This window comes from Solanum pennellii, chromosome 8, assembly GCF_001406875.1.
Source record: "Solanum pennellii chromosome 8, SPENNV200".
Taxonomy (NCBI): Eukaryota; Viridiplantae; Streptophyta; class Magnoliopsida; order Solanales; family Solanaceae; genus Solanum; species Solanum pennellii.
In genome coordinates this window covers 68,089,610-68,116,975 of record NC_028644.1, presented here as the reverse complement: position 1 = coordinate 68,116,975, position 27,366 = coordinate 68,089,610, and the positions used below count along the sequence as shown (strand labels likewise).

At 32.9% G+C, this 27,366-nt stretch overlaps 4 protein-coding genes across 5 annotated transcripts; 2 read left to right on the top strand and 2 right to left on the bottom strand.

The window, feature by feature from the left end:
* The first annotated feature begins 242 nt into the window (after window positions 1-242).
* Window positions 243-7,293, top strand: LOC107026831. 2 transcript variants are annotated; one of them, XM_015227922.2, is made up of 9 exons: window positions 243-461; window positions 959-1,107; window positions 1,566-1,653; window positions 2,040-2,271; window positions 2,979-3,053; window positions 3,908-4,005; window positions 4,928-5,053; window positions 6,378-6,467; window positions 6,765-7,293. In XM_015227922.2, exons 1-9 carry the CDS (start codon window positions 402-404, stop codon window positions 6,876-6,878), a joined length of 1,032 nt encoding a protein of 343 aa, XP_015083408.1. In that variant the 5' UTR covers window positions 243-401; the 3' UTR covers window positions 6,879-7,293. The 2 variants fall into 2 exon arrangements, with proteins under 2 accessions (XP_015083408.1, XP_015083407.1); XM_015227921.2 differs by having other exon boundaries at window positions 956-1,107.
* Window positions 7,294-7,487: 194 nt separating this feature from the next.
* LOC107026618 (APO protein 1, chloroplastic-like) lies at window positions 7,488-12,210 on the bottom strand. The gene is made up of 5 exons (XM_015227658.2): window positions 12,060-12,210; window positions 10,726-10,855; window positions 10,537-10,601; window positions 8,643-9,007; window positions 7,488-8,534 (listed from the first exon to the last, which is right to left on the bottom strand). Exons 2-5 carry the CDS (start codon window positions 10,778-10,780, stop codon window positions 7,703-7,705), a joined length of 1,317 nt encoding a protein of 438 aa, XP_015083144.1. The 5' UTR covers window positions 10,781-10,855; window positions 12,060-12,210; the 3' UTR covers window positions 7,488-7,702.
* A 960-nt stretch (window positions 12,211-13,170) lies between these two features.
* LOC107026844 (NADH dehydrogenase [ubiquinone] 1 alpha subcomplex subunit 8-B-like) lies at window positions 13,171-16,339 on the bottom strand. The gene is made up of 2 exons (XM_015227935.2): window positions 16,095-16,339; window positions 13,171-13,496 (listed from the first exon to the last, which is right to left on the bottom strand). The coding sequence occupies exons 1-2, from the start codon at window positions 16,280-16,282 to the stop codon at window positions 13,367-13,369; spliced, it is 318 nt and encodes a 105-aa protein (XP_015083421.1). The 5' UTR covers window positions 16,283-16,339; the 3' UTR covers window positions 13,171-13,366.
* A 985-nt stretch (window positions 16,340-17,324) lies between these two features.
* LOC107027137 (pentatricopeptide repeat-containing protein At4g11690) lies at window positions 17,325-20,750 on the top strand. Its single transcript, XM_015228310.2, has 2 exons — window positions 17,325-19,485; window positions 19,661-20,750. Exon 1 carries the CDS (start codon window positions 17,683-17,685, stop codon window positions 19,366-19,368), a length of 1,686 nt encoding a protein of 561 aa, XP_015083796.1. The 5' UTR covers window positions 17,325-17,682; the 3' UTR covers window positions 19,369-19,485; window positions 19,661-20,750.
* The last annotated feature ends 6,616 nt before the right edge of the window (window positions 20,751-27,366 follow it).

Genomic DNA, 27,366 nt, shown 5'->3' with positions numbered 1-27,366 from the left:
ATACAAATATTGATAATAATAAAATAGAAATTATTTATGTATAAAATTAGATATTATTTTATATAAGTATAGTACTTATTTTGATTAGTATCTTGCTTAAATAACATATATTATATCATAATTTACCTTCAAACCAACTATTAAACGATATCGACGATTACAACTGGCAAATAGGTCAAGCCCTAAATTTCCATAATCGAATCTAACGATCCAAATTGAATATTTATGACCCAAAACCCAATTTCACGGCCCAGATATCTATTTCCCCTCTTCCAACTCTTTGTTCATTCATCACTGGCAACAAGAAAGAACAAAAAACCCTAATTTTCAAAAAAAATTGAACCAAAATTCCAAATTGTTGTCTGTATTCAGAAATTGAATTTGTGTTTTGAATAATCGCGATGATGAGAGGAACCAAACGAATGGCTCCGTCCGATTCCAAATCGTTCACAGACGACTCAGTGAGTTTTTCTGTCTTAATTATTATATGCTATGTATAGTGCTTTGAAACTTGAAGCATAACTCTTAAAGCTGCTCTTTTGTGCTGAAGTTTTAGTTTTCAAGCGGGTGATGTAGCGAATGCAGTCAAATTTGTGTAATGGAAGTTTGTTTTTTTTAGTTAATAGTATGTGGTTTGGATTTTTGGATGTTAGAGTTGTTGATTCTATTTAAAAGATGATTTTTTTTTGGTATTGGAATGTGTTGGATGCGAACAAATTGGAAGGATGGTAGGAATACTCATACAGCTGAGAGTAACTAATTTGGAATGGAGACCATAGTTTATTGATTGGTATAGCTGCCCTGTTGTTCTAAGTCTTACTTCAACTGTTTAAAGGAGGAAAGTAAATCTAATTTGTGTAAAGATAGCATTTTTTTTTGTGAAATCTTAGTAGAATCCTTGTAGATAGTTGTGCTGATCCTTCTCGTATTTCTTACGTGTTTGCTGGTTCCAAAGCAGATTCAAGGAAAGAGAATAATGGGATCACTTTTTGATTCACAAAAGGCTGAGCAATCCCAACAGCAAAAAGTGAAGGCTCCACAGTTAGATATGCAAAGAGCTGAATCATCTAGACAGCATGTGAGAGCTCTCAATACTCAGTTCGCAAGGTCTCTCATCTTTCTGTTTCAACTATTTTGCTACTCAAGAAGTAATTTGGCATGCTCTCTATGGATAATTTATCTCTTCACATTCTTTCTGAATCTTTGCAACCCCTCCAACCCCAAACCCCCCCCCCCCAAAAAAAAAAAAAAAAAAGATGAGGAGAACAATACCAAAGTATTAATAGATAAGTAAAAGTGAAAACTTGGAAACCTGATCTAATTGAAAGTCAAACTTGCTTTCTCTGGAATCTCACTCTATTCCTCCAAACGTTGTAGCAGCCTGTCAATCTTTGTTTTCATTTATTTGCTGTAGTTAACTCACTGGTTGTTCTCCTTTATGAGGGAGTGTTTGTTTTCTTTCTTGTTTATCTCCACTGAATTTGCTAGTCTCAACGGAGGACAAAAAGCTTTTGCATATGTAGAGTCTATATTGAACTAATGCATTCTACTGTTGTTATGAGCAGTTGGGTCCAAATACAGTTACAGAACCACCCTGATGAACTTTGGGAAGATGGAATTCAAGATTACTTAAACCATTCTTCAACTATCAAGGTACCTTCGGCATCTCTCAGATTTTGATGCTCCAATTTTTTCTCTGCCAGTTAATATGAGTGTTACTCCAGTAAATTTATATATAAACACGCTCCAAAGGTTCTTGATAAATTGCTTTAGTTGAGGATGTATTCCTTATTCAGTTTCCCCATATTGATGCAATTTAGTTTGCTATTCACTGGTGAGATAGGGCAGGTCAACATATTCTGCTAGTTTTTTTTGGAAGAGCATATCATCTATTGTATGCCAGACATGCTTTCTGTTTTGAACTCGCCTAAAATAGTGCTAGTTGATGAAGGCTTTCATATGAAAATGAACATGTGTAGGACTTGATATCTGCTTCTTCATATACTGGTGGTTTTTCAATTGTGGTTATCCTATTGCAGGAGAAGTTTAGTGACATTGTGAATTGGCTGAAAGCTAATTCATCCAATGGAGAGATCAAATCTGCACATGGATGCCAAGCTGCTTTGAAGACCCTAGAGTCAGAAAATAAGGAGAGTGATGGTCGATTATCTTTTCCCAAACCTGATGCTCCTGTGGCTAATTCATCTTCAAGTTTTGGTGCATCATGGAACTCAGGATCTCTCTTTAGCAAAACAACTCCCTTTTCATTTGGTGAGTCTTCTTTATCCTGGATGCTTTTATTGCTTTTCTTTTTCTATTTTTTACTCTTTTTTAATATTCTGATGTCTCTATTATTCTAGCAGTAGGGAAGAAAATAAATGGATCCTGTTATACTATTAGCTTGTTCTTGGACCAATTTAGCTCACTGCTGCTATGTAGCAGAAGTGAATTAAAGCGAAAAAGAATCTGAACTGAGGTGTCATTTCTTACGGAATTTTTAATTTAATACACAGATGTGACACTTTTCTGAAGTCAGTTTCCTGCAGTAGTTCTGTTATCATGGACCAGTCATTTAGGATACATCAATCCTCATTACATCTAGGGCAGTGGGATATATTATATCACCAATCTTACACCTGATGCACAATAACCTAGTTCAGCTGTTAAGAAAGTATGGGATGAACCAATTTGTTATCAATTTACCAAATGTTCTGACCTTCCCCTTATTAAAAAAAAAGTTGTAATGTTTCCAGTTATGTAAAAACAAAAGCTCTATTCATTTGCTTGACCAAAAGTAATTGTATTGTGTGGTGGAAGAGATAATTTGGGAGAACATAAAAGACTGCATCACCAATTACACCTCTGATAATTAACTATATTTTTCTTCTGGTCAAGTCTCTTCCATGCTCATATAATCTTTTGATTTTGTCAAATGGCTTATAGATTTATTTGACTGCTGAACTTGCTTATCCTTTTAGGGCTTCAACCTTCAGTACAAACCCAGAATTTGGTACCTCTGAAAACTGATGCTGCTAATGTTGTCCAAGATGCTGGTAAGATTTGGTGTTTTCATGCTTCAGTTGATTTTCACTAGGTCAAGTTATTAGTTACCTCTTAATCTCTCTCACTTCGTGAAACTCCTCATGTGTCAGTATAAACCGGATAATTGGGGAGAACATAAATGCCTAATGCTTTGAGAGTATTATCATTTTTTATGCTGGTGGTGTCCTTGCCAGTTTGCTTGCTCCGCTACTATTCCACCAGTTACCTACTACCTCCATCTGGCACATGCACTGAGCCTTTGGGAGCAGCCTTTTACTGTTGGAGCAGCCTTCAACAGTAAAGGGGAAATACCATTGTTTTATTTCCTTTTTGGGATTTTAGAACATGAGCTTTGGAGTTTGAGACAAGTGTCTGTTCTTTTTTGCTCCAATTCAATTAAGTTTCATAATTTATCACTTGAAGGTCACACCTTTGATGTAACAAATTTTTTATAGGAACTAAATACTAATGAATAATTACAGAACAAATGGAGGATAATATTGTGTAAGCAGTAGTGTATATCTCTAATGCTGAAAACAGGTCAATGTAAGACTAGGCCAACACATACCTAGTGTTAACTGTTAGCCATTTAAAACGACTAGGATTTTGTTCTCAATTTTTATTGCATGGCAAAAGAAGTGTAAAACGGAGAAAAAGGAATACTGTCACATACACAGTCTAAACACTTACTGACCCTGCATACAGTTTTTGTATTATACTAAAGAAGTTGTTGGGCTGCATCAAAGGATTTCATCTTATAATTTTTTTGGAGACTATTCTTTTTATTTTTTCACTATTGGCCTCAGGAGATTGCCATTTTTTTTTATTTTGCTCCATAACCGTGGAGGTTATTTTTGTAATGCAGAAGATGAAGTGGAGCAGCCAAGCAGTCCATCTGTGAAGAAGACTGAAGAAAAGGGAATCACTGTTGTCCATGAGGTCAAATGTAAACTTTATGTGAAGGTAACATAATACAAGTGCTTACTCCTGTTTAGAAAGAAATATATCCTGCATAGTCCTTTTTGGTGCTCTAATCATATTATTGGATGGCTATAACAATTAAAAAAAATCATATAATCAACAATTTTTAAAGTCTTTGAACTTCACTTATATTTAGTCTAGAAATATACTATCTTTTAAGAATTCTGATTTTTATTCATACTGCTTCTCTCTCATCAATATTTGTATGATTAGTAACTTAGGCATCTTTCATGTTGACAACGAGTGACTGATGAACTGAACCGTGATGGTCAATTTTGTCTGAGGCATGTACTAGCTGTTACTCTTTTAGTGTGCCAACATTCTGTATAATAATTGTTATAAGGCTCTATAACATGTGCAAGGGTAGCTTTCAGCAGGTGAGCAAACGGAGGTGGTCATTGAATCATGTCCGATTTGTTGTATTCTTTTGTGTTTTACATGTGTGACTCCGCATTTTTTCTTGCATGAGATTGCAGTAATTCTTGTTTAGAAGGACATAAGCATGCTAAACAAATTGTTCATACAGATTGCTACATTCTGTGATCTCATATAACTAGTTATTTGAGAAGGTCAAGATAAGATGTTAGTCCAAATGATACAACAAGTATCTCATACAGCAATGTTGATGGGTAATATCTCATATAACAATTATCACCATTTTTTGTTGTGTTATTTAACTTTTTACTTTGTTCATTGCAATCGCCCTTTTGTCATCAATGCACTACAGTTTCATGCCTCAAGTGCATCATACTAAAAGTTTGACCATGAACATTCTTTTCCAGATACAAATTCAAGCTATGACTTATTTTATATGTATCAAAATTGTGTTGAATTTGAGCTGTCTAGCTCAATCTGTTATCTGTTCCGTCTGTGACATTTTTTTTCCTTATTACCATTTGTTCAGTCAACTGATCCAGTGGATAAAGATGCATGGAAAGACAGGGGCACGGGTCAGCTTTCTATCAAGTGTAAAGAAGGTGTTAGCAAGGGTACCCGGGAATCCAAGCCAACTATCCTGATACGAAATGATGTAAGTTCCATACCATTTGTTGCTTCAAGTGCACCCCTCACGCCATCCAAAATAAATAAATTATAGTATACCCTACTCCAACAAGTCCAGACCCCACCTGCGGGATTTTACTGGGTATGTTGTTGTTGTAGTCCTAACAAGGAAATGTTCTTTTATTTCAGTTTTTTGTTTTATTGGATCTTTAATAGGAACAGAAGCATATAGTTGTCAGTCGAACTATAAAGGCAGAATTGTAAAATTGGGAATGAAACCATTTCTAATTCTTTTTTGGTATTATCTTGCAAAATGCACAAACTCTTCAACTTATCCCAACGTAATTTTTTCCTTGTCAAATGTATGGTTCTATTTTTAGATCTCAGTTTTTTTTTAGGAAAAAAAGTAAACATATCTCAATATTCAAGAATAAACAAATCAAATCTAAGCCATGGTCTACATCAGTCAAGCTCTTTAAGTAATCTAATGATCTTAGCTTTTAGATGCTGTATTTTGGTCAATGAATTCGTCAAGCTTGAAAAGTTAGAGGTAGATTCGAAACTTAATTTCCAACAGGTTCACGTCACAGCTTGAGCTTGAGTTGCTTTGTTATTCAAGTCGGGCTCAAGAAATGACGAGCTGAGTTGAGCTTTTCACCAATGTAGTGCATGAGCTTAGCTTCTTTAGTTTGCCCTTCTCTTCATGGTTCTTTTAATCTTATAATAACTAATATAACATGTGACACAGTCTTAGTGGGCAATTACAAGTACCTATTTTGGGTTAACCATAGATACATAGAAGATACTGCTTCAATGATAGGAACCCTTGTTTGTTTTGTTAGGCTGATGAAGCATTTTGTTTTTCTTTTTGACTTTTAAATATGGTTTTAGCACAAACTAAGGTGCTGTGTGGTAAATATATACTAAGTGTTACCTTCTCAAATAAAAGGTTCTATACTGCTGGGAAGAAGAAGGTACATGTGAAATAATCCAGTTGTGCGTGAGCTACCCGACAGCATCATTATCAGAAATAAAAAATGAAAAATTAATAGCGAAGATAACATTATAACAGTGGAAGTTTGGGATGTTATTTGTTTTAGGGATGACACTGAATTGGTTGAGAAGACAAAATTGTCACTTCTCTTTGACTTGACACACCAAAGCAAACAACATTTTGTGTCCATCCTACATTTTTCTACTTTTCTTTTCCCAGATAAATGCTGGATATATAATTGCTTATTTCAGTCGTCTTGCTCTTTAGATATGAGAAGTAGATTACACCATAACCTTTCTACTTATCGGAAAAGATTACACCTAACATTTATTTTTTGCCTATTTTATATTTGTTGCAGGTTGGAAAAATTTTGCTTAATGCATTGTTGTATCAAGGCATTAAAACAAACTTGCAGAAGAATTCCGTTGTTGCAATATTCCATACCTCGGTAATACATCCTAACCAAAAATATCCGTAACTTTTATTTTATTTGAAAAATGCTTGCCAGTTTGAACAAACTCCTGTAAGTGTAAACGATATCTTTTTTTAAGAAAAAACAATTGACATTTTCTGGAATGCTGCTGCACTCATTCTAACTACCGTGATTTCCAGTTTTTATCAAGTTACTTATAGAATAACATAGCTATAACTTGAAGAAATTGTTTCTATTTGATACCATAGGTTATTTGATTCCCTTCTCCTCCAACTGCACTGAATAGTTGAATGTATTGCTTATATTTCTTAGGGTGATGGTGACAATGATGATGTTGTTGCACGAACATTTTTGATAAGAACGAAAACAGAGGAGGATCGTAATAAATTGGCAGCAGCCATCCAGGAACATGCTCCTGCTGCCTGAGAACTACCCTGGCGTCAATTTTCTGTTTGTATCATTACCCCACCTCCAAGCAGGACGATGCTTGGAATGGATCACTTCACCTCTTCAACAGTTACCTGAAAGACTCTTGAAGTTCTAGCAGTTAAGTTATAGCTTAGAGCTTATTTTGCTGGACAAATGAACTGATCTTGCTGTTGTAGGAAGTCCTGTCCCATCAAGAGGCTTTTACACACTGTTATGTATAGAGGGGAAAAATTGAGAATGTGCCCAACAGAACAATAAGAAATTGTACACCTTTTTAATTATATTGTTGGGAAATATTACCTTATTTCATCATTTTTTTCATCTTCCCTTCCCTCCTCGTGTGTATATTTTAGCAGTTAAAACTCCATATTCTCAATCGCAAAATTATGCTGCTATTACCAAGCTTAATCTATTTGTGACCTGTTTTGAGTGTTGATTTTATGAACTATGAAGTATGGACTTCAAATAATACAGAAAGATTAGCATGCCTTCTTGCCTTGGCCAATCTATTTGTGTACTACTGTAAAATTCTCTCTTGATTCTTAAAGTGAACAAGTATCTTGAAACAATTTTGAATCATTTGGACTTATATTACGTGGACGTTGATTATCTAAAGTTGAAATAAGTGCACTGATCCTTGCATTACAGAGGCAAAACAAAGACTGCAAGATGAACAATATCATGAAAACTACATTTCCATACTTTTATACATCTTTATAACACAAACACTGTGTACGTTTAGCTATGTAGAACAGTTACGAGACTAGACGACTCTCTTCACTATCAGGGAACACAATGTATAGGCTTGTACATAAGAAACCTTACGCGACTAGGCGACTTTCTTCACTTTCAGGGAGCACAATGTCTAGCCTCATCATAGGTTTATACTTGTGAGGTATTTGAGCACCAGCCTGCATACAAACTTCAACCGCAGCTGGAGCCTTCCCATAGAATCTCTTCAGTGCACTTCTCAATGGGGTTCCTTTTGGATCTTGAACATGCCACACATAGTTAGGGGGCAATACCTCATCCACTGTTGCATCTTGCCAGCCATGTTTCCCATCCCGCCACTGGTGTTTAAATTCACCGCAGAGCTTAGCATTGTGACCCCAAGGTCCCACGTGGACTTCTGAACAGTAACCACAAGCTTTAACAGTGTACTTCTTCATCAGTATCGTGACCCCCTGTTTCACTCTCTCATATGCACCAATCGTCTCCTGGGCAATACGTGGCACCTCTGACTCCAATGGTGGAGCAAAACGTTCAAAAGACCGATGGGTATCAAGGTCCATAATAGCCGAATTTGTGTCTATGGTGGGTCTAGGCTCTTCAACTAATCCACCTATGTCGATTACTTTCTTTCCCATCATTCTGATGGGTTTAGTCCTCCTCCGCGAAGGATATCCTGGAAGATCCACACCAGCTTGGATGCAAAGTTCTACAACTGCTGGAATTCTGTCGTAGTTGAATCGTGTCTCGTGCTTAATGCGTGTGCCAAAAGGATCATACATATGGTATGACTCGATAGGAATTAGCACATCATTAATTGATCCCTTCACCCAGGAGTGGAAGCTTCTGCGACTACTGTTGGTTGGGCCAAGGCAATCCTGAATCTCATGACCACTTTGAGCAACATGGATTTGTGAGCATTCACTGCAGGCAAAAGATAGTAACTTAGTTGATAAAGAAATGGCACAATTGCTCATTTTATAATATAACAAGCAAGAAAATCAACAAACAGTCCATCTTTTGACAAGTTACCTACAAGCATGGACAGGAACATAGTGGAGCAGTTGTGCAAGTCCTTTAATCAAAAGTTTCCAATCATCTAACAATTCATAAGCCGCGGGAACTAGGCTAGGCACAAGCAATCCATTCTTAGGGGGTTCAAGCTTCTTTTCTATTCCAAACTCAGCCAACTTCTTATCAGCCTTCGCAGCCTGCTGAATTTTCTTCAGAGGTATAGGATATGGCTTCTTCTTTTGCTTAGGCAGGACCAGGGGAAGATCCACATTCTGCTGCACAGGTTCACGTTTCTTAGAGTTTCGACCTTGGGGATACCTCCTTTCAGTACAAAGAAAGGTTCCTTGTCTTCCTGGACCAGTTACATTATATTTATGATCAAACTGCAGCCAGAAACAAACACGTTAGCCTTCAGATGAAACATCAGAAATAAACCAAGGTCAAGGAGATACATAGTAAATATAAGAGATTGCAAGAACCATAGGGCCAAATTTCTCAAAAGGCATGTCATGATTAATATATGTTTAACCTAAAATCAGCAACACTAAATGTAACACCAGGGTTCAGAAAAGTAAAAAATAACTAAATGAATAAACTTCAGATATGAAGTTTCTTGAACATGATTATGAAATAACTTACAGAAGTGTGAAAAGAATGTAAGCAGCAGTTGACTGCTTGTAGATGATTAAAGAATTACGACTTTGATCTTAGCAGTGACCGAAGTTTTGGACTGATCAATTATGGATATTAAGATTAATATTTCAAAATGTAAATATGAGAAGGAAGCCAAACTATGAGTGGAAGTAAAACATAAGGTGCTACCTTTCTCCATGGATCACAAATGTAATGATGAAGAAGAGGAGGTCAAATGAAGTATCACTCAAGTGAAGAAGCTTGAATTGGAGTTTTGTCTTTTCTCGAGACATTATGTCTCAAAGCTTGAGAAGATTCAAGTATCTTCAGAAAAAGTCATTGATTTAAGGGCCTGTGTTTGTAGGATACTAATGTATGTTCTTCCCTCTCTGAAATTGTAAAACTGTAGAGACCTTCAGCCTAAATCTGAAAATTTTCAAGCTGGAAAGAATCATAAACTCGTATTTCAAACTCTAGTTGCATCTCTTTTATGTATAAAATTCCAACAAGAGCTATTCCAATACACCTATATAACTAAAACATCTCACTAGCAAAAAGTTGATCTAACAGATAGCAAGCTATCGTTCAATCAGTAGACTGGTTCCCTCCCATGATCCCACTGACGCAGAATGCAGAGAGTTAGATGGATTTTTAGATTACTCTAAGGCAGTCCAGCAACATGATACTAATGATGGAGCCAAGAAACCATTAACTGATTATGCCAAAATAAAGTTCTTTTTCTTATTCTGCATAACAAAAGTTTTTTTTTTCCTTTTTTTTTAAACAATACCATTTCAAAAAAAAACAAGCATTTACCAAGTTAAAGATTTCTTGGGACAAACAGCACAAATAATTCCCAATCCCTAAATTCAAGATCTGCATCAACCTTAGAATTGTCAGCAATATACAGGAGACTAGGAGAGAGCCATAAGATCCAATTTCTCCTTACAAAATTATCATTCAATCTCAAGGAAATGAAAAGATCAAGAAACAAATGAGTTGACACACAATACTCAAGGGTACCAATTATTCAAAACGGAAATCTGAATATATTATCCAAGATACTTGGACAACATTCAGTCAAGAGACGAGTTAAAAGAGGCACATCACGACTTACAAGAAAGCATAGTACTGAATAGTTATACATATATGAGAGTATTCTAGCTTCATGCTTCACATAATCCTATCTTGAAAGCAGATAATGGAAAAATCTGAAAGCAAGAAAAAAGACCACATATTTGAGCAAAAGCACATAATCTAGGAAAGAGGGAAGAGGAACCTTCAGCGGAAGTGGATAAGCCAATTGCAGAGGCTTCTTATACACAACCACGCCTGGGCAAGCACCTGAAAAATGAAGCACGAAATATTTTTCATGGAAGTCCTTATACTAACACTAATATAAATTTCTATCGTTCACTAGCATCTTTGTAAACTTTAAATTTAAACAAAAAGAATATTGAAGTAGAACCATTTTGAGATAGCCACCATGGAGTATTAGTCAGCGCTGAAATATGTTGTAGCATCTATGTGAACTTTGCTTTCTGTCTGCCTGCTAGCTCCAGTGAGAAATCAAATTTGTTAACTCAAATGGTTGTCCCCTACAAATTGAGCAGTTCAGGAATTAAATAAGATAATTCAGAAAAGAAAATTGGCCCTTTTCATCAACTGGATTAATTAACTTGAATCCAAATAGACAAATATTTATGAATTGAACTACTTGAATTACAGAATTACCACAAAAAGACCAATATGGATCAGAATTTAAACAAGTATTTACCAGATTTACTACTTGAGTTACAGAAGCACTGCAGAGAAGATTACACTCCATCCATACCAAAACACAATCAGGTTTGACAGGTATTAATGAGTCCTCTCTTTTAACATATGTTCACCATATCATTAGTAATAAACACAAGCATACATATATTAGCAGAGAATTAAGAGTTATTGTCAAGAAGATAAACCAAAATGTACCAAATAATTCTTATGGACTCTGATAAGTTACCAAGTTCCTCGTAAATAAACTCATACACTAAATGGAACTACGAGACCAAACTTTAGAGCTGAGACAGTTTTGTGCAAAATCGTCAACTAGAGAACTGCTCATGTATTCAATTCATGTTTTAAATAATCCATTATACAATAGAAAAATTGGGATCCAACAACTGTGTTACTGATGTTACAATAAACAAAGATTTTCACTTCTTTTCCTCCTAGTTGAGGCAAGAGGGTTTTCATATACACCAAATCTCTTTCAATAAATGTGGTTTCTTAGTTATTAATATTACTTCCATCCAACTATAATAAGCTTTAGTTCCACTTGCTCTTAATAAACCCCAAAGAGTGGCATACTAAGTTCACATCATAGCATCACAAAATACAAACCAACCTGCCCCTCCCCTTCTTCCTGCCTCACCCCACCACCCCAAACTCACAAATCCACCCCCTTCCTCTCCATCATACCTCCCACCAGCAACTAACTCTGTCCATGCAGAACAGGACAGAAGGAAAGAACCACCTATCTCTGTCTGCAATGGGATTTAAACCTGAGACCTCACAACTCTCATAACCACTTTACCATTAAGCACACCTTGGATGCTCCACAATTTCCATAAGTTGTCCACTATTTACCTCTAAAAATGAAGAATCCACCATAAATGAACTCAAAAATCCAATCTTTGGACCCCAAAAAAGAAAAAGAACAATAAAAAGGAGTAAAAATCGCACCTTTGAAAATCAAAGAAACTATATAGTACTAATAATTTAATGCCAGGGATGGGGTAGTGAAAATGTTAAGTTTACCTCAAATTCTTGAACCTATCTGAATTCCTTTGAGATTTATACTACAAAATGATTGATGGGTGTTCACCAGAAAAGCTCTGAAGTTCAGCCTCACTAGGATTTAGCAGATTAAGCAGTCGAAATAGTTTGAAGTTGAGAAAAAAACAGAGATTTTTGTATAAGAGTGAAATTATTAATTTTACCCATCAAGTTTGAAAAGGGTTAAATAAAGCCCTCAAGTTTCTAAAATTATATATATATATTCCCCTTTGTTCTTTAATTTGATCTTAAATAAATGAAAGTGAAACTCCTTAGCCAAGTCAATTAATGTAGCACTCAACTTTCCTTAACTACTAGTTGTGCAAAAGCTTTTGTATGTTTTTTATTATATAGTCGAAAAAATCTATCTAAAATAAAAAATTAATTGTAGTCTTTTAGGCTCGAGAATAATGTATTCACCCTTCTATCCTTCTCCACTTAATATTAAATTTGGTTCACTTGACACGAGTTCAAACTTGTGATCTAAAACACAACTTAAAGTTATTCAATCTTTATCAATTTAGATAAGACAACTCACGAAAAGAACTATATTCCCTCCATATGTTTCAATAGATGCCATCGCGATTTAAAAAGTCAATCAATTCGTTCAATAAAATTTCTTTATGTTTAATTATTATTTCAAAAGAATGAAGAATCAATGTTCAAATTCACACACACAAAAACAAATAGTTTGACCCTAATATTCCCTACCTCGTCATTGTTATTGAGAGTTGACACTATGTAGTGTACAATAGGAGGAAATGGTCTCTTATAGTGACTTATAAATTGAGTGAAAAAAATAACATTTTTAGATATAAATATAAAAATCTACTGTTAAATTATTATTATTTTATAAAGACTACAAAATCTAATCTCCCAACAGCTATATGACTGGTGAACATATGATAAAAAACAGTAAGAATATTACTCAAAGGAGTATAAATCCTGACATTCATATGAATGATATGGAATCTGTTCATTGTGTTGCTCATGCCAATGCATAAATTGAAATCTGGAAACACATGATAAGTTAAAGATATGTAAAGATACAGAGACGAACGACCCGAATTCGGATTTATGCTCTGAAAACAAGTCATGTAAGAATTTCTGCTTCATGATTTATATTGAAGACAAATTTAAGAGTAACATCAAATTGGCAAGTGCCCTGTGAAAGGGTTCCAAACACAAACATACTGATGAAAGGTAGCTAACAACAATATGCTCTTCTCTGTTTGCAAAATACATTCAAGTTTTTATTTCTTAAATGAAAAACATCATTCGCCAGTCAGTCAATAAGGACAGGCTTTCTCAAAATCCTTCTGCTCATTACGACACATCTCAAACTCATTTGTGTTGTAGTACATGCATCCAGCATAAGCATCCATCTCTTTGTTACACCTCTGATGAAGATCCTTCAACCTATAATGGAAAACAATGGGATTATATTTTTCAAAGTTGCACAAAATATAAAGATTTATCAAGTATCACTCAGATTCCTCAAGTTGTTCAAACTATAAAAACCAAACATCACTCTTCCAACTTAATTTAAAAAAAGTACTTAGTCAAGTTGTATGTACTGAAATAGGACCAAATATAGTGGAAATCCAACAAAAGAAGAGAAATGTGGCCACTCTTTCCCTATTTTGTGTTTGCATTTTTCTCCACGACTCAACCTTCCACACACTCAGCCCTAGCATAAACCCACCACCACTCCTTCCTGTTTTAAATTTAGGCTATTGACCTAAGACCTCTGTTGCTCAGACTCTTCAATATGTCAACGAGCGGGTGTCAGATCCTCCAAAAATAGTGTATTTTTTAAGGATCCAACACAGGTGCGGCAACATTTTTGGAGATTCAGAGCAAATTAGCCTATGGCCACAGCATTAATGTCAATTCTGGATACCTAGACACGGTAATTCACTTCTATTCAAAGCTTACCATGTACACTGGCTGGGGAACCCCAAGCAGCTAACAGAGAGGGTTTTGCAAGAAGTACACCGCATAAACACCAAGAATATGCACATATTTGAAGAAAGAAAGACTTTTTGAAAGAAAAAGAAAAGAAAAGAAAATAGTAGTGGACACAGGCTAGCATCAGCATTTAGGAATTAGGTGATGCACGTATGGTTGCTTCTCTACTCGTGAATTGATAGATGGAGCAATAGAACTAGTGAAAGGAGGAGAAAAAAATATTCTTCGGTGAGATAAACAAAAATGTAACAAGTAGCCTAGGATTCCTTTAAGTGGGTCTGATTTGATTGTGCAGAGGAAGGTTTTGTTTCATGTACTTAACTAATGGCATTTTTAAGAGGTTATGCATTAGTTTGAGAGAATGTATTGAGCAATAATGTTAATGATCAGGTCTTAGTTACAAAGTCGATATGTGGGGAGTGACTGAAGTTGTAAACATTTTAGATAAGCTGTAACCACTTAGTACTGGACAGATGCCTTCAAAATGGAAGCAGAACTTTTAACATCGTCTTAGAACAGGTCTCAAGGATTGTAATGGGATAAATATCAAAGTCCATTGTCCCTGTCACATACATATGAAATAGACATGACAATATTGAACCCATGTTTCATTGTGAGTAATTCAAATAGGAAGAAGCCAACACTACTTTTGATTCATAGAGTCGATGGCGCCAGATACGATCCTACATTATATAAGCATTCAAATACTCTCAATGACCATAGTCAGCATCTGCATGATTAGGAAGGTAGAAGAGCCTTAAATAAGCCCCAATTACAATTTCTAGCCTATATTGCATGCAATACACTCATCAGCACACGGAAGAAGAAACAAACAGCTATAAGCATTCATGATCTTTTATTGAATTGCCAGCCCGCAAGCTTAACACATATCTTCCACCTCTAAGTAGATAAGTTTAATCACAGTGCGTTCACAATAGCTTAACCTCTCTCATGTATGAAAAACAACATACCATTCCTCAATACATGACTTTCAGGTTTAGCTGCCAGAGGTGAACTTGTTTACTCTGGTATAATATTGTTTGAAACTCTGTTGCATTATGCTTCTAATTTCTCTCTGCGCAATAAAGGTAACAACAGCATACCCAGTGTAATAAGGATAATCGAGGAAATATAGCTTATTACTGAAACACTGTTATTACTTATTACTCTATCAAGAACTATTAGAAAACAGTTGAACTGCGAACAATCTTCCCCTCAACTATTACAAAAGAAACATTCATAAGAAAAAACATCTAATATCAATCTACCAACTACATCACAATGAATAGTCTATGACTGTGTATTCATTCTGCTCTATTCAGACTCGCGTCACTTTATAGTTTATACTAGTAAATAATTTGTCTTATAACGCAAATTAGGAGTCTTTAAAACTAGACGTATTTTGAACTTCACACTGATCTGGATCTAGACTAAAAACAATCCCTCCAGGCAACATCAGACAAAGATAATGAAACATTTGATGTTTAATTATTTGACTATCTCATCTAAAAGCCTAAAATGTTTGAGAGAAGAAACATCATCTACTTTACAATCGTGGTGTCTAACCAGCTTGTGCATACCTCTACTAATTCTACTACCTCCCACTAGTACATGTACTAAGTCACCTTGTCCAGCAAGCTTGAATAGATGAGAAGAGATCACCTAATATTTATGCCTCAACTGGGAATCAAATTTGAGACCTCAGTTCTCAACCCACCTCATTGACGCAACGCAACGCCCTTGAGTGCATTATCTACCTAATTGTATCTTTAATCATAGTCCAAGTATCTCTACCAACTCCAATTACATGTTAAAGGAAATAATCTATTTACTTAATCATGTCTTCAACACTTCATACATTAAATTAGAGAACTATAACTCCTGATTACAAAAACCAAATACACAAACAAAAAAGCCCTAAATTTTCACCTCATAATACACTGAACAATCACACAAATCACAAAACTGTAATACCAAAAACAATCTCAAAAAATCGGCAAAAAATATCAAAATTAAGAAATATTTCGATGTGAGTTACTAACTTACAGGCTAAGAACACAGCGAGTGACTTGTTGACCTTTTTGGAGGCATTTCTCCGGGTTTGGATCGTCCTTCTTGCACTTGAGATATGCTACATTCTCGTTCCGGCACCTAATATCTATGTGCTTCGACGCCGACATCAGCACCGCCGATGTTGGGATCGGATTTCCAACAGCATCCACTGCGCTAGACATTTTTCCAATCGGCAAAACTTCACACGAACTATCGGTTCACTCTCTGGTCTTCCGATTGGTTGCTCATACATTTCTTCTACTGAAACTTGGGCTGATTAGTTGGGCCGCTTGAGGCCTCGTAATTTGATTAAGTGGGTTAAGAGTTTATTTCGGGCTAAACAATACATATCTCACTGAGTTCAAGGCCCAATTACTTATCTCTTTGTGAGTTTTTGAAATTATTATTCGTGCTAGATTTTGGTTCTCAAATACATGTATTTGAAGCATTCAGATACATATATTACGAATATATGGAATCAAAAATAAGTCCAATTTAATTCGGATATACTCTATCAAGTCATTTCGCATGCATTTGGAATACATACTAGCTTTCTCGCTTGCCCCTCTTTATGTATCCATATTTCAAAATATATATGGATTGTGAAATGTATCTGTATCTAAAATACATATATCTAGTGTAGTTCTTATATGTCTGGGATCGTTCACTTCCCTCCTATCTCTTTCCCCTCTCGCCTCTCTCGCTTATTTTTTCTCTCCCTACTTATCTATTTTTCATAGCTCATCTGGTAGCAAACATACAGTAATCTAGATGTATTTGAATTAACTACATGACATTATAATTAGTGAGATAATAATAAGATTAGAATTAATAAATATGATAGAAATGGTGGTGTAATTAAGTGTTCTTTTTCCTTTTTTTATTGGACAAACTACGTAAATACACACCTTTTGTTTCACTTTTTTTCATTATCCCCAATTACTTTTAAAAAATTTCAAAATTTCTTATTTCTTTAATGTATTTGAGCTGCATATTAATGTATCTAATCTAGTATTTAATGTATCTGAGCTACATATTATGTATTCGAGCTAGTTTGTAATGTATTCGAGACAATATTTAATGTATCTGAGCTACATATTAATATATTCGATCTTTAATTATTATATCCGATTTTTAAATTTTTAAAGAATTAATGTAATTAGAAACTTAATAGAAATAGATTGTAATTTCATAGTTTTTATTTTTTATTTGGGCCGACCCGAGTCCAGGTTATTGGTTATGTGGGCTAAAAGCTGTTTCTTCGGACTCCGGTGAGCTTCAAGGAAGAAACATTGCAAAAGCATTCGCCGGCGACTCCATCGTTGACGTGAACTGTGCTAATGGTATAGTAAATGAAACAGTAGTCTTACTGTAACAGTCCACGCATATTCAGAACCTTTTTATTGAAGTCTCTTAGAACCAGGTTCTCTTATGGTTTCTGTAAAGTTCCATCTTTTACTGTGAAATAAATTTTGCCTGAACTCTGAATATGTACATGTTTTTGTCTTCTTGTTCATCTGGGTATGCTTAATTTCTGCGTTTTTCTGGGTAAATTGTGTTGGGATTTTCAATAGAACTGAAAATGTTACGAACCCCACAAGGAGCAGCTGTTCTTGTTTCTAAATTGCTGAAAACCCCACCACTCAAAGCTCTTACACTCTTCAAATCCTCAATCGAGCAAGGGTTTCATCAAACCCACCAATCTTTCTCTATAATCCTAGACGGACTTCTCTCGAGCAACTCGATCTCAGTTGCTCAATCTCTAATCTTACAGTTAGTTTCCGGCAGAATCACTTCACCCCATTTCACAGTTCCATCTTTACTTCACCATTTGACTCATACCCATTTCTTGTATTCTACTCCTTTATATGAAATTGTCATCAATGCCCATCTCCAATCTCAGTTAATAGAAGAAGCTTTAGTCTTTTTTAATGAAATGATTGATAAAGGACTTGTACCTTCATCGAATACGTTTAATAGTATTCTTTCTTGTGTTATAAAGAACGGATCTTTCGAAAAGGCTTTGTTGATATTTGAAGAATCAATGGGGAAGAGTTTTTTGGATATGTATAGTTTTGGGATAGTGATAAAGGGTTGTTGTGAGTTTGGTGATTTGAATGGTGCTTTTGAGGCATTAGCTAAATTGAAACAAATGGGGTGGCGACCGAATGTTGTAATATATACTACTATGATTGATGGGTGTCTTAAGTATGATGATGCTGGAAGAGCAAAGGAGTTGTTTAGTACAATGTCAGTCGAGGGTGTTATACCTAATCAGTACACTTACTCTGTATTACTTAATGGTTTCTTTAGGCAAGGACTTAAAACGGATGCATTCGAGCTTTATGAGAATATGAAACTTGATGGAGTGTTTCCTGATATATACACTTATAATTCTCTTATTAACGTGTATTGCAGCGATGGAAAAGTTAGCAAAGCTTTTGAATTATTTGATGAAATGCGTCATAATGGGGTAGTATACAATGTTGTAACGTACAACACTTTGATTAGAGGGTTATGTCAAGAGAAGAGAGTGTTGGAAGCTGAGAAACTAGTGGATCAAATGAAGCTGGCTGGGTTGCACCCTAATTTGATCACATATAACACTCTAATAGATGGGTGTTGTAGTGCTGGAAAGCTTGAAAAAGGATTAACTTTGTTCAATCAGATAAAGTCCTATGGGTTGACACCTACATCAATCACGTATAATACTTTAATAGCGGGTTTCTCTAGATCTGGAAATCTATCAAAGGTTGTTGACTTTGTTCGTGAGATGGAGGAAAGAAGCATATTTCCTTCAAAAGTCACATACACAATTCTTATTGATGCATTTGCTCGATCCAACGACATGGAAAAAGCACTTGAGGTGTTCTCGCGTATGCATAAAGCTGGTTTGAGTGTAGACCTTTGTACATATGGGGCCTTGATACATGGATGGTGTAGTCAAGGGAATATGAAGGAAGCATCGAAATTGTTCCTATCGATGTCTGAATATCATTTACAGCCTAACGATGTAATATACAATACGATGATATTTGGATACTGTAAAGAGAGCAGTTCCTATAGAGCCTTGAAGCTGCTCAAAAAAATGGTTGAGAATGGAATGATTCCAAATGGAGCAAGCTATTGCTTGACGATTGAAGTTCTTTGTGGTGATGGGAAATGGAAAGAGGCCGAGGTTTTAGTCAGTGGCATGATGAAATTCGGTCTAAAACCCTCGGTTTCATCACGTGATCTGATTCAAAAGGCAAAGAACATGACGACTTAAAGATTTTATGAAAGCGATACCTGAAATGTATGCACACAATAAGCATGTGAAGCAACATCAACTAGAAAATGAATGAAGGCTTAGAATACCATCGAGTGCCTTGTCCTCATTGTCATGGTAAGCTTCGCTGCCACCCTGATTTACCTTATAAAAAAATCAGTAACACCTTTTGGTATTGAATACGGAGTGTTTGTAGTTTCATGTCATTTGGTGTATATATGTTACATTCCTAGTGTATCTTATCTGGTCATTCTTTTGTTCTCATGTTAATGTAGTTTATGTTATTTTACAGTCCTTGTTCTCGAGATTATGGAGACTACTTCATCACAAGATTACGCTAGTTCTTGATAGAAAAGAAAAGAGGAAACCTTCTCTACAAGCGTGTAAACGATATAATATTATACTTCCTACAGAAGTCTCATCAACACTGAAGTTTGGTAACAGCTGCATGCTACCTTTTTCATCATATAATGCCGCAAAACTAACTTGTTCATATGTTTAGTTCTGGCATCACATTGGGTTGACGATATCAACTGCAATGGCTTTTAGGATCTACTGTTATTGTTAGTATTGTTTTCTCTCCAACGAAGGAGCTTAATGTAGTTGTTTGGATTCCTCTTTGTGGATTGAGGATGAGGATGCGGACTCACTAAAATTCCTTGACAAGGGAAACTTCAAGTCAAGACACACACCATCGTGATGCTACATCGTGTTCCTTTTGCTGAAGGATCAAGAGTTGAAGTGATCGAAAGGGAATTCTTCTTTTGCTGTAGATATCTCATAGTGGAACGAACAACACTTTTTTGAAGGTTCTTATTGGGGTTGATATGCACATTGTGTCGAAATCTCCAGTAAGCAGCTGATAGAATTTGGATAATTTGATCCACCCCTGAATTCAGTCACCATGGATGATGGATACAAGCTCATGATGCATCATTTTCTATTAATCTTTTTTGGTAGGTAATCGAGTATCCTTATGCACGAAGATAATCAATTTGCTAGTTGTGTTCAAACTCTATTATGGTTTTCTTTTACCACATTCTCTATAGGACTCTCTTATCTTATCCTTCTCTGAGCTCATTCGTGGTGGCTCCCTTACATGTCTCTTTTTAGAGGGAACCTCAATTTCTAACCCTTACAAGCCTTCTGTATTCTGATTCCAAATTGCCTTGTATCTACAGTCTTATTTCTTGGACCAAAGATGTAAGCCTAGATATTGGTGGCTCTTCATATTATTGCTTCTTTTTGTCTGATAAAGTGATATATTGTCTGTCTAAATCTAGCAAAGCATAGCTGGTCCCAAATCCACATAAAGGAGAGTCACTCGTACAAAAAAAAAAAAAAAGAGGGGAAATTTTGGTAACTTTAGGTTGAAAATTTTCTAAAGATCTTAGTAGCGAGAGGAAAAGAAAGCAATATCGATTCATGTTACAGTGAGGGGCGAAGTGTGAACTATCTAAACTAATGAAAACAAAGTTAGTGTGAGAGTAATACAAAGTGTGTTGAATGATTCAGTATAGTCAATTTCAAACTAGTTTGAATTGAGTATACATACATATGTAAGTTTCTATGTTGTACCAAAAAGAGAAAGTTAACAAGTGTAGTCATGGATTCATTCAATTTTAACCATATGGTTTCTTTTGTCATAAAGTTATTTAATTTATTTTTTTTTCTCATATTTTTCTTTATTTGTTATGAAGGACCACTATATCTGATGAATGAGTAATACTGCTTACATGTAGTAACCAATTGGGACCAGAGAACTCATTGTATGAAAAAACACTGACAACATAACCAATAAGGAAGAAAGTGCAACCACTATACAAAATTCAGTGTGCAAAAATAAATTGAAAAAAAACTAGACAGGGGACCATATTTTTTTTAGCTCATTTATTATTCCGATGTTTTAGTTCATTTTACGCTCACCAATTTCGAACGCCCCCTCCTTTTCTATCTCATCCCACCCTAAGTATTTCACTAAATTACATATAAATGTTCTCGAAATAATATTTATCTTACTTACTTATCAAACATTATAAAACAAATAAATAAACTCACTTATTATCTAAAAAAAAGAAATTTCGTTTTAAAGCTATGATAAGTAAATTATGATACCACTTGTTTATTCAAAGACAAGATATATTTTGAGAATGAAGTGAAATAAACCAAAAGTAGACACTTATATCCTTTTCTCAAAAGTTTCATCTTTTTCTGGTAAATTATTCTTTTTTAAGAATATTCACCTAATCGTCAATTTGATGTAACATTTGACTTTTTTTTTTTTAAAAAGTTATTTATATATTCTTATAAGTGAAAGATGGAACCCTTTGGCTATTGTTTAATCGAATCCAATAATATCTAACATAAAATATATACAAGTAAAAAAATCTACAGATATTATATTATGGATTCACAAAATTTAAAAGTATAATAAATTTATTCTTTATAGACATCTGATTCTTTTTTTAAAAAGGGGAGTTTAGTGCTAGATAGCATATGGAATGGTTGAGAGTGAATCTTTTTGGATATATATTTTAATTTAGAGCATAGTTATAAAAGTAAATATAAAACCGGTGACAAAGGGTGATTATATATTATATGGAAATTTATCAATTTGTCGCTTTTCTCTTGATGTAATATATCAATATCCGAGCTTTAGTTTGGCTTGCATTTTTCATCGGCGCTGATCTGAAAACTATTTTCATATTTGATTCAAAAGCACTTTTTTGTTAAGTTTTATCATTTTCTTTCGTGTAAAAGTGAAAAATTATAATTAATAAATTTAAGTCTAAATCGATCTCCAAGCTAGCGTTTGTTTGCCATAAAATTTAATCAGCTTTTGAAAATCTAATTTTGAAAAATTAACTCAAACCAATTTTTGAATTATGAAAATTACACGTTAAATACAATATCAATAACTTAAATTTTTAAATTTCAACTATAAATTCTACGAGTGAAATTTGAACTTAGATATATATATATATATATATATATATATGCACATGATCAGATCTTAACACCTGCAAAAAAAGAAGGGACCCTTTTTTACTTAATAAAGTGCTTTACAAATTTTAGAATCTCCATGAATGGATGACTTGATTTGTATTGCATTATTTGATAAGGTGATTCCAAGTTCACATGTTCAACAAATGTTCTGTCAATTTTCCTTTTTTTTTTGAGATTAATTTTATGAAATATTTTATAATATCACATCACTAATTTTTTTTTTAAAAAAAAAAACTAGAAGATAATTGTACCATCTATTCATAAAAATAGAAATAGTTTGAAAAAACAAATCGTAAGATGTTCTAATCTCAACATTCATGATAAATTGATGTGTAATTAAATCTTTCTTATTATGTTAATTATCTATTTTAATAATCGTATATTTTTTATTTGATAAGTGACATGAATTATTCTTAATTTATTAAAAATAGTTTAAAAAGGTTTTCCTTCTACCTATTAAATCAAATTTATTCGAAACTTTAGATTGCCCTTCCATTTATTAATATAACTATACTATAATTTAAAGAAATTTTGATTATACAAATTACATTTAATATTTTATATTAATCCTACTATGTATACATTAATTCATCGAGCCTTAATAATAAGGTGGCATTAATATTTGAATGTTCTTAATTTTTTTTAACTCTCTCTCGTTTTTAAAAAAGAATAACCTCATTTTATTTTGTTATGTTTCAAATAGAATGACATCTTTCCTTTTTTTGATAATATTTTAATTTCAACTTTCCACATAGCATGTTTAAAGGCACAAGATTAAAGGGTAGTTTTGTACATTTCACATAACTTTAATTTAGGATCATAAGATTCAAAAGTCTTCTTTATTTTGTTAAAATTCGTGTCAAGTCAAACCAAATCATTCTTTTTAAAACGGAGAGCGTATTTATATTGTTATACGACTATTTTCGATTTATGCTAAATAAAGCCCAATATTTTCTATTAGGGATTATTCTATTTTCACAACTTCAACTCGAAATAACTTTTTTTGTTTTTAACTCCAATTCAAAATATCTGATTAAGCGAGAACAACCTCATCCGCTACGCTCGATAGTATAAATTAAAGTTGTTTGTGATGATTATGAAATAGTGGCACGTTGAATATAATTATGACTTACTTTCCCGCAGACGCCGTTCACATTTTTGGGGGCAGCTTTACACTAAAAGACACACTAAACTAAAAATAATATTTGTTTTCTAGTTTCTCACAAAAAGACATGATAAAACTACACTTTTTTTAATTTTTATTTTTTTGTTTAATTCCCCAATGATAGTGGATTATCATCAAATAAAAAAAAATTAAAGAGAAACATTTTTGTTTGACTGATTAATTTTTTTAATCTAATATCTCACTTTTATTTTTTTTAAAAATAATAATCGGAAAAATAAGCAGTTTGGGGGCTTTCAAGAAATTGATCAAATAATAAAATATATTTATCCTTGATTATATAATAAAAGTAAATGTATATATTTATTATTTTGAGTGATTTTATTATTCTGCAGATTAAAATATAAATAATATTTTGATAATTTTTTTTAAAAAAGCTGACAAGTTATTTGATAGAGATATCACACGTGACACATACGTGTGTTGTAATGTGTACTTCTGATATTTTTTGATAAGAGAAATCGAATAGTATCTAAGCATTAGTTAAAAAGTGTTTTTCTTACATCACTATTTTTTACCAATTTTATCCTTTGACCAAATTCACTTTTATTTTTATTTTCATTTTTAAAAAAAATTATTAATTATCTGCAATTTTTTCTAATATATTTTCAAATTGTGTGACTTAGAATATGCTAAGAAAAAAAAAATGAACGGACAACTTTGATTTACTCCATATTCCAAAGTTACTTTTTTTAGGGTGTCCACTTTTTTAATACTATAATCTATACGATTATTAATATTTTATTTTAATTTAGATTCACATTATACATAAATTATTAAAGTTATTGCAGCATCTGTAGTAGGACAGGAGACTTATTGCGATGCCTATGGACCCCTATTTATGATATCTTCGTCATTGATATTTGTCAAGCAGGCTACGTGAATTTGTCAGGATCTTCTTCGGCTAATGAGACCTCGATCCCGAAGCATTAGAAATATCTTTTTGATAAATGTCTCTATTTGTATGGGAAATTCGCTGCTGAAAGATCTCGCCCAGTATCCCCCTCCTTCCGACTCGTGGGAGTATACAATGACAATATCGAGACATGATGCTCTAATCAAGGGAATTTTCTAATTTTAAAAGTCCGAACACAAAATATTTAATTAACAGAGAGAATTTTATGTAACTGCAAGATCAATTAATAGCTAAATTAAAATAAAATAAAATTTTACATTCAATTATGAGAGGATAAATTGGACAAATTAAAAGTTATGCCTTCTTTTACCAATTGACCATGAACAATTGATAAATAATAATTCTGCTTTACCAAGTGATCTATTCGATAATTTAATGTATATAATTCTTCTCTTCTGAAGCAGATAATTTTAATTATCGATTCTACTAAACTTAATAGTTATGATACAATTTTCATGTTTATATTATTAAGAAAATTGTTAGATATATTAATTATAATGTATATAATAAATTATATGAGACGAAAAGAAGGTTAATATACAAATTTTGAGATATAGTAAATCTCATGTTGTCACAATTTTATTTACATGACTAAGGTTACATTACCAAGGGAATCAGTGTGACAAAGTAAAAACTCTTTTTATACACCAAATCCCAATTCCTTTTAGGTTGTTATTGATGTTCTCACTTTGCATCTTTATTCACACAATAAAGGTACATTTTTCTTGTTTTTCCTAAATGTAGTTACCTATCAACTTTTGATACTATGGGTCTAGATTTTTGCGATGATTTTTTTTTCATTCGATGTTTAATTTTTATATTAAAATTTAATTACATTAAATTTGTACAATATAGAAATTTATTTGAGAAAAAAATACTTTTTCTATGTATAAGATAGAAATTTGAGATCTCTGATAAAAAAAATGAGCAACTTCTTATACTACACAATATCCTTTGATAGTCCTTGCTATAAAATTAAGTAAATTTGCGTACATTTTACCTTTCTAAATCTTACTCATAGAATTATACTAACATATCATCTATACTTTCATCAAGAACTAGTTAAAGGAGAGTTATTTAAATGACTTTGATGATTTATAATTTGTACTTACGATTTTATTTAGACTAATTTTTGTCCATATATTTTTTATCGATGGGAAAAGATTTAAATTTACCATTGCATTTCAAGTAATTATTTAAATTATTTCTTAAATATATTTGTGTATTATATAGCATGGACAAATTACAAAGTCACATATTTTAAGGTAAATTACAATTTATCTCTTAAAAGTTTATAATTATAGAAATCTCTCTAACAGATACATTAATGGAGGTCCGGATATATTAATAGGCAAAAAATCAAAGTGTTGATATATTAAAAAGAGGGTCGGATACATTAATGACATTTTTAACTTAAGAAAAAAATGAGAAAAAATTTTAAAAATTTGTGAAACTTATAGAAAATAATGAGAATAAGTAAATTAAAATGTGAGATTTCTATAATTATTATATAACATCAATAGCATTTGAACTTTTGCCTCAACTCAAAATAATTGTTAATTTAAGAAAAAGGCTAATAATGTTGCCAACAATATCCTTAACATTAAAGTAACTTTTTTTAATAATACTCAATTCTAAAAAATAAAACATCTAATAGATAAGTATAATTTAGTAAATTATATATCAAATTGATTATGTTTTCTTAATTAATGACTTGAAAAGAATTAAAACATCAATTAAATTTAATACACAAATAAAACACATTTTGAACCAATGTTATAACGATAGATATATACATATATTTTAACAAATAGTTTAGTTTTACATGTTTTTTAATTAGGTAGAAAATCTTAAACTTTAAAACCTTATAGGTTATAGCATTAAAATATTTTAGTTTTTTTGAATTCTGTACATGAAATAAGTGTAATTCCTTTCATGTTGCACTTTATGAATGTATATTTTGTGGCCAAAAATAAAAAGAGAGAGAAGTAAATTAGCATTCGTTTTCTCTTGAACGAATTAAAGTTAACTAATAGTGTTTAAAAAGTTGTTTGGCACTTTAACAATTTGAAATTTGTATACTAACTTATATATTATGCAAATACTTGCATCTTTCTAAAATACTACTTATTATGTTATTTAAAAAAAAAGGGAAAATGCACAAGTGTCCCTTCAATCTATTTCCGAAATCTCAGAAGCACACTTATACTATACTAAGGTTTTATTACTCCCTGAACTTATTTTATAAGTAATTTTATATCCTTTTTGGGCTTATGTGGCACTAACTTAAAAAAAATTAACCAGTGTTGGGCCTACAAGATAGTGCCACGTAGGTCAAAAAGGGTAGAAAATTATTAATAAAATAAGTTAGGGTAATGGAACCTTAGTATAGTATAATTGTGTCTAAAATTTCAAGCATAGTTGAGGGGGTACTTATACATTATCCCTTAAAAAAATAGTAATATTTCATCAACATAAGGAACACACACAATATACGTACATAAAATTAGTCATATATTATTATAAGAGGGAACAAAAAAAGTTAAAAGTTGAGTTACGATTTTACCCTTATTATAAATTAAAATATTATAAAAAAATATTTAACTATTTAATTTTAATATTAAGTTACATTATTTTAATGGAAATGTTAATGACTTTTGCACTTCTTTAGAATAATTCATAATTAATATATCTAATTTAATTTATTTTCTTGAAATATTTACCCTTTAAATAGATACATGTATATGATTTATCTTCTAAATTAATTTATGTTCTTAATTAATATTTGTCTTAAATTTTTGTAACACTTGACCTTTCAACTTTGTAAGTGAATCTTCATATTCCAAAGCTATATTTTTTCCTATAAATACAATCTTTTAACATTATTTTTATA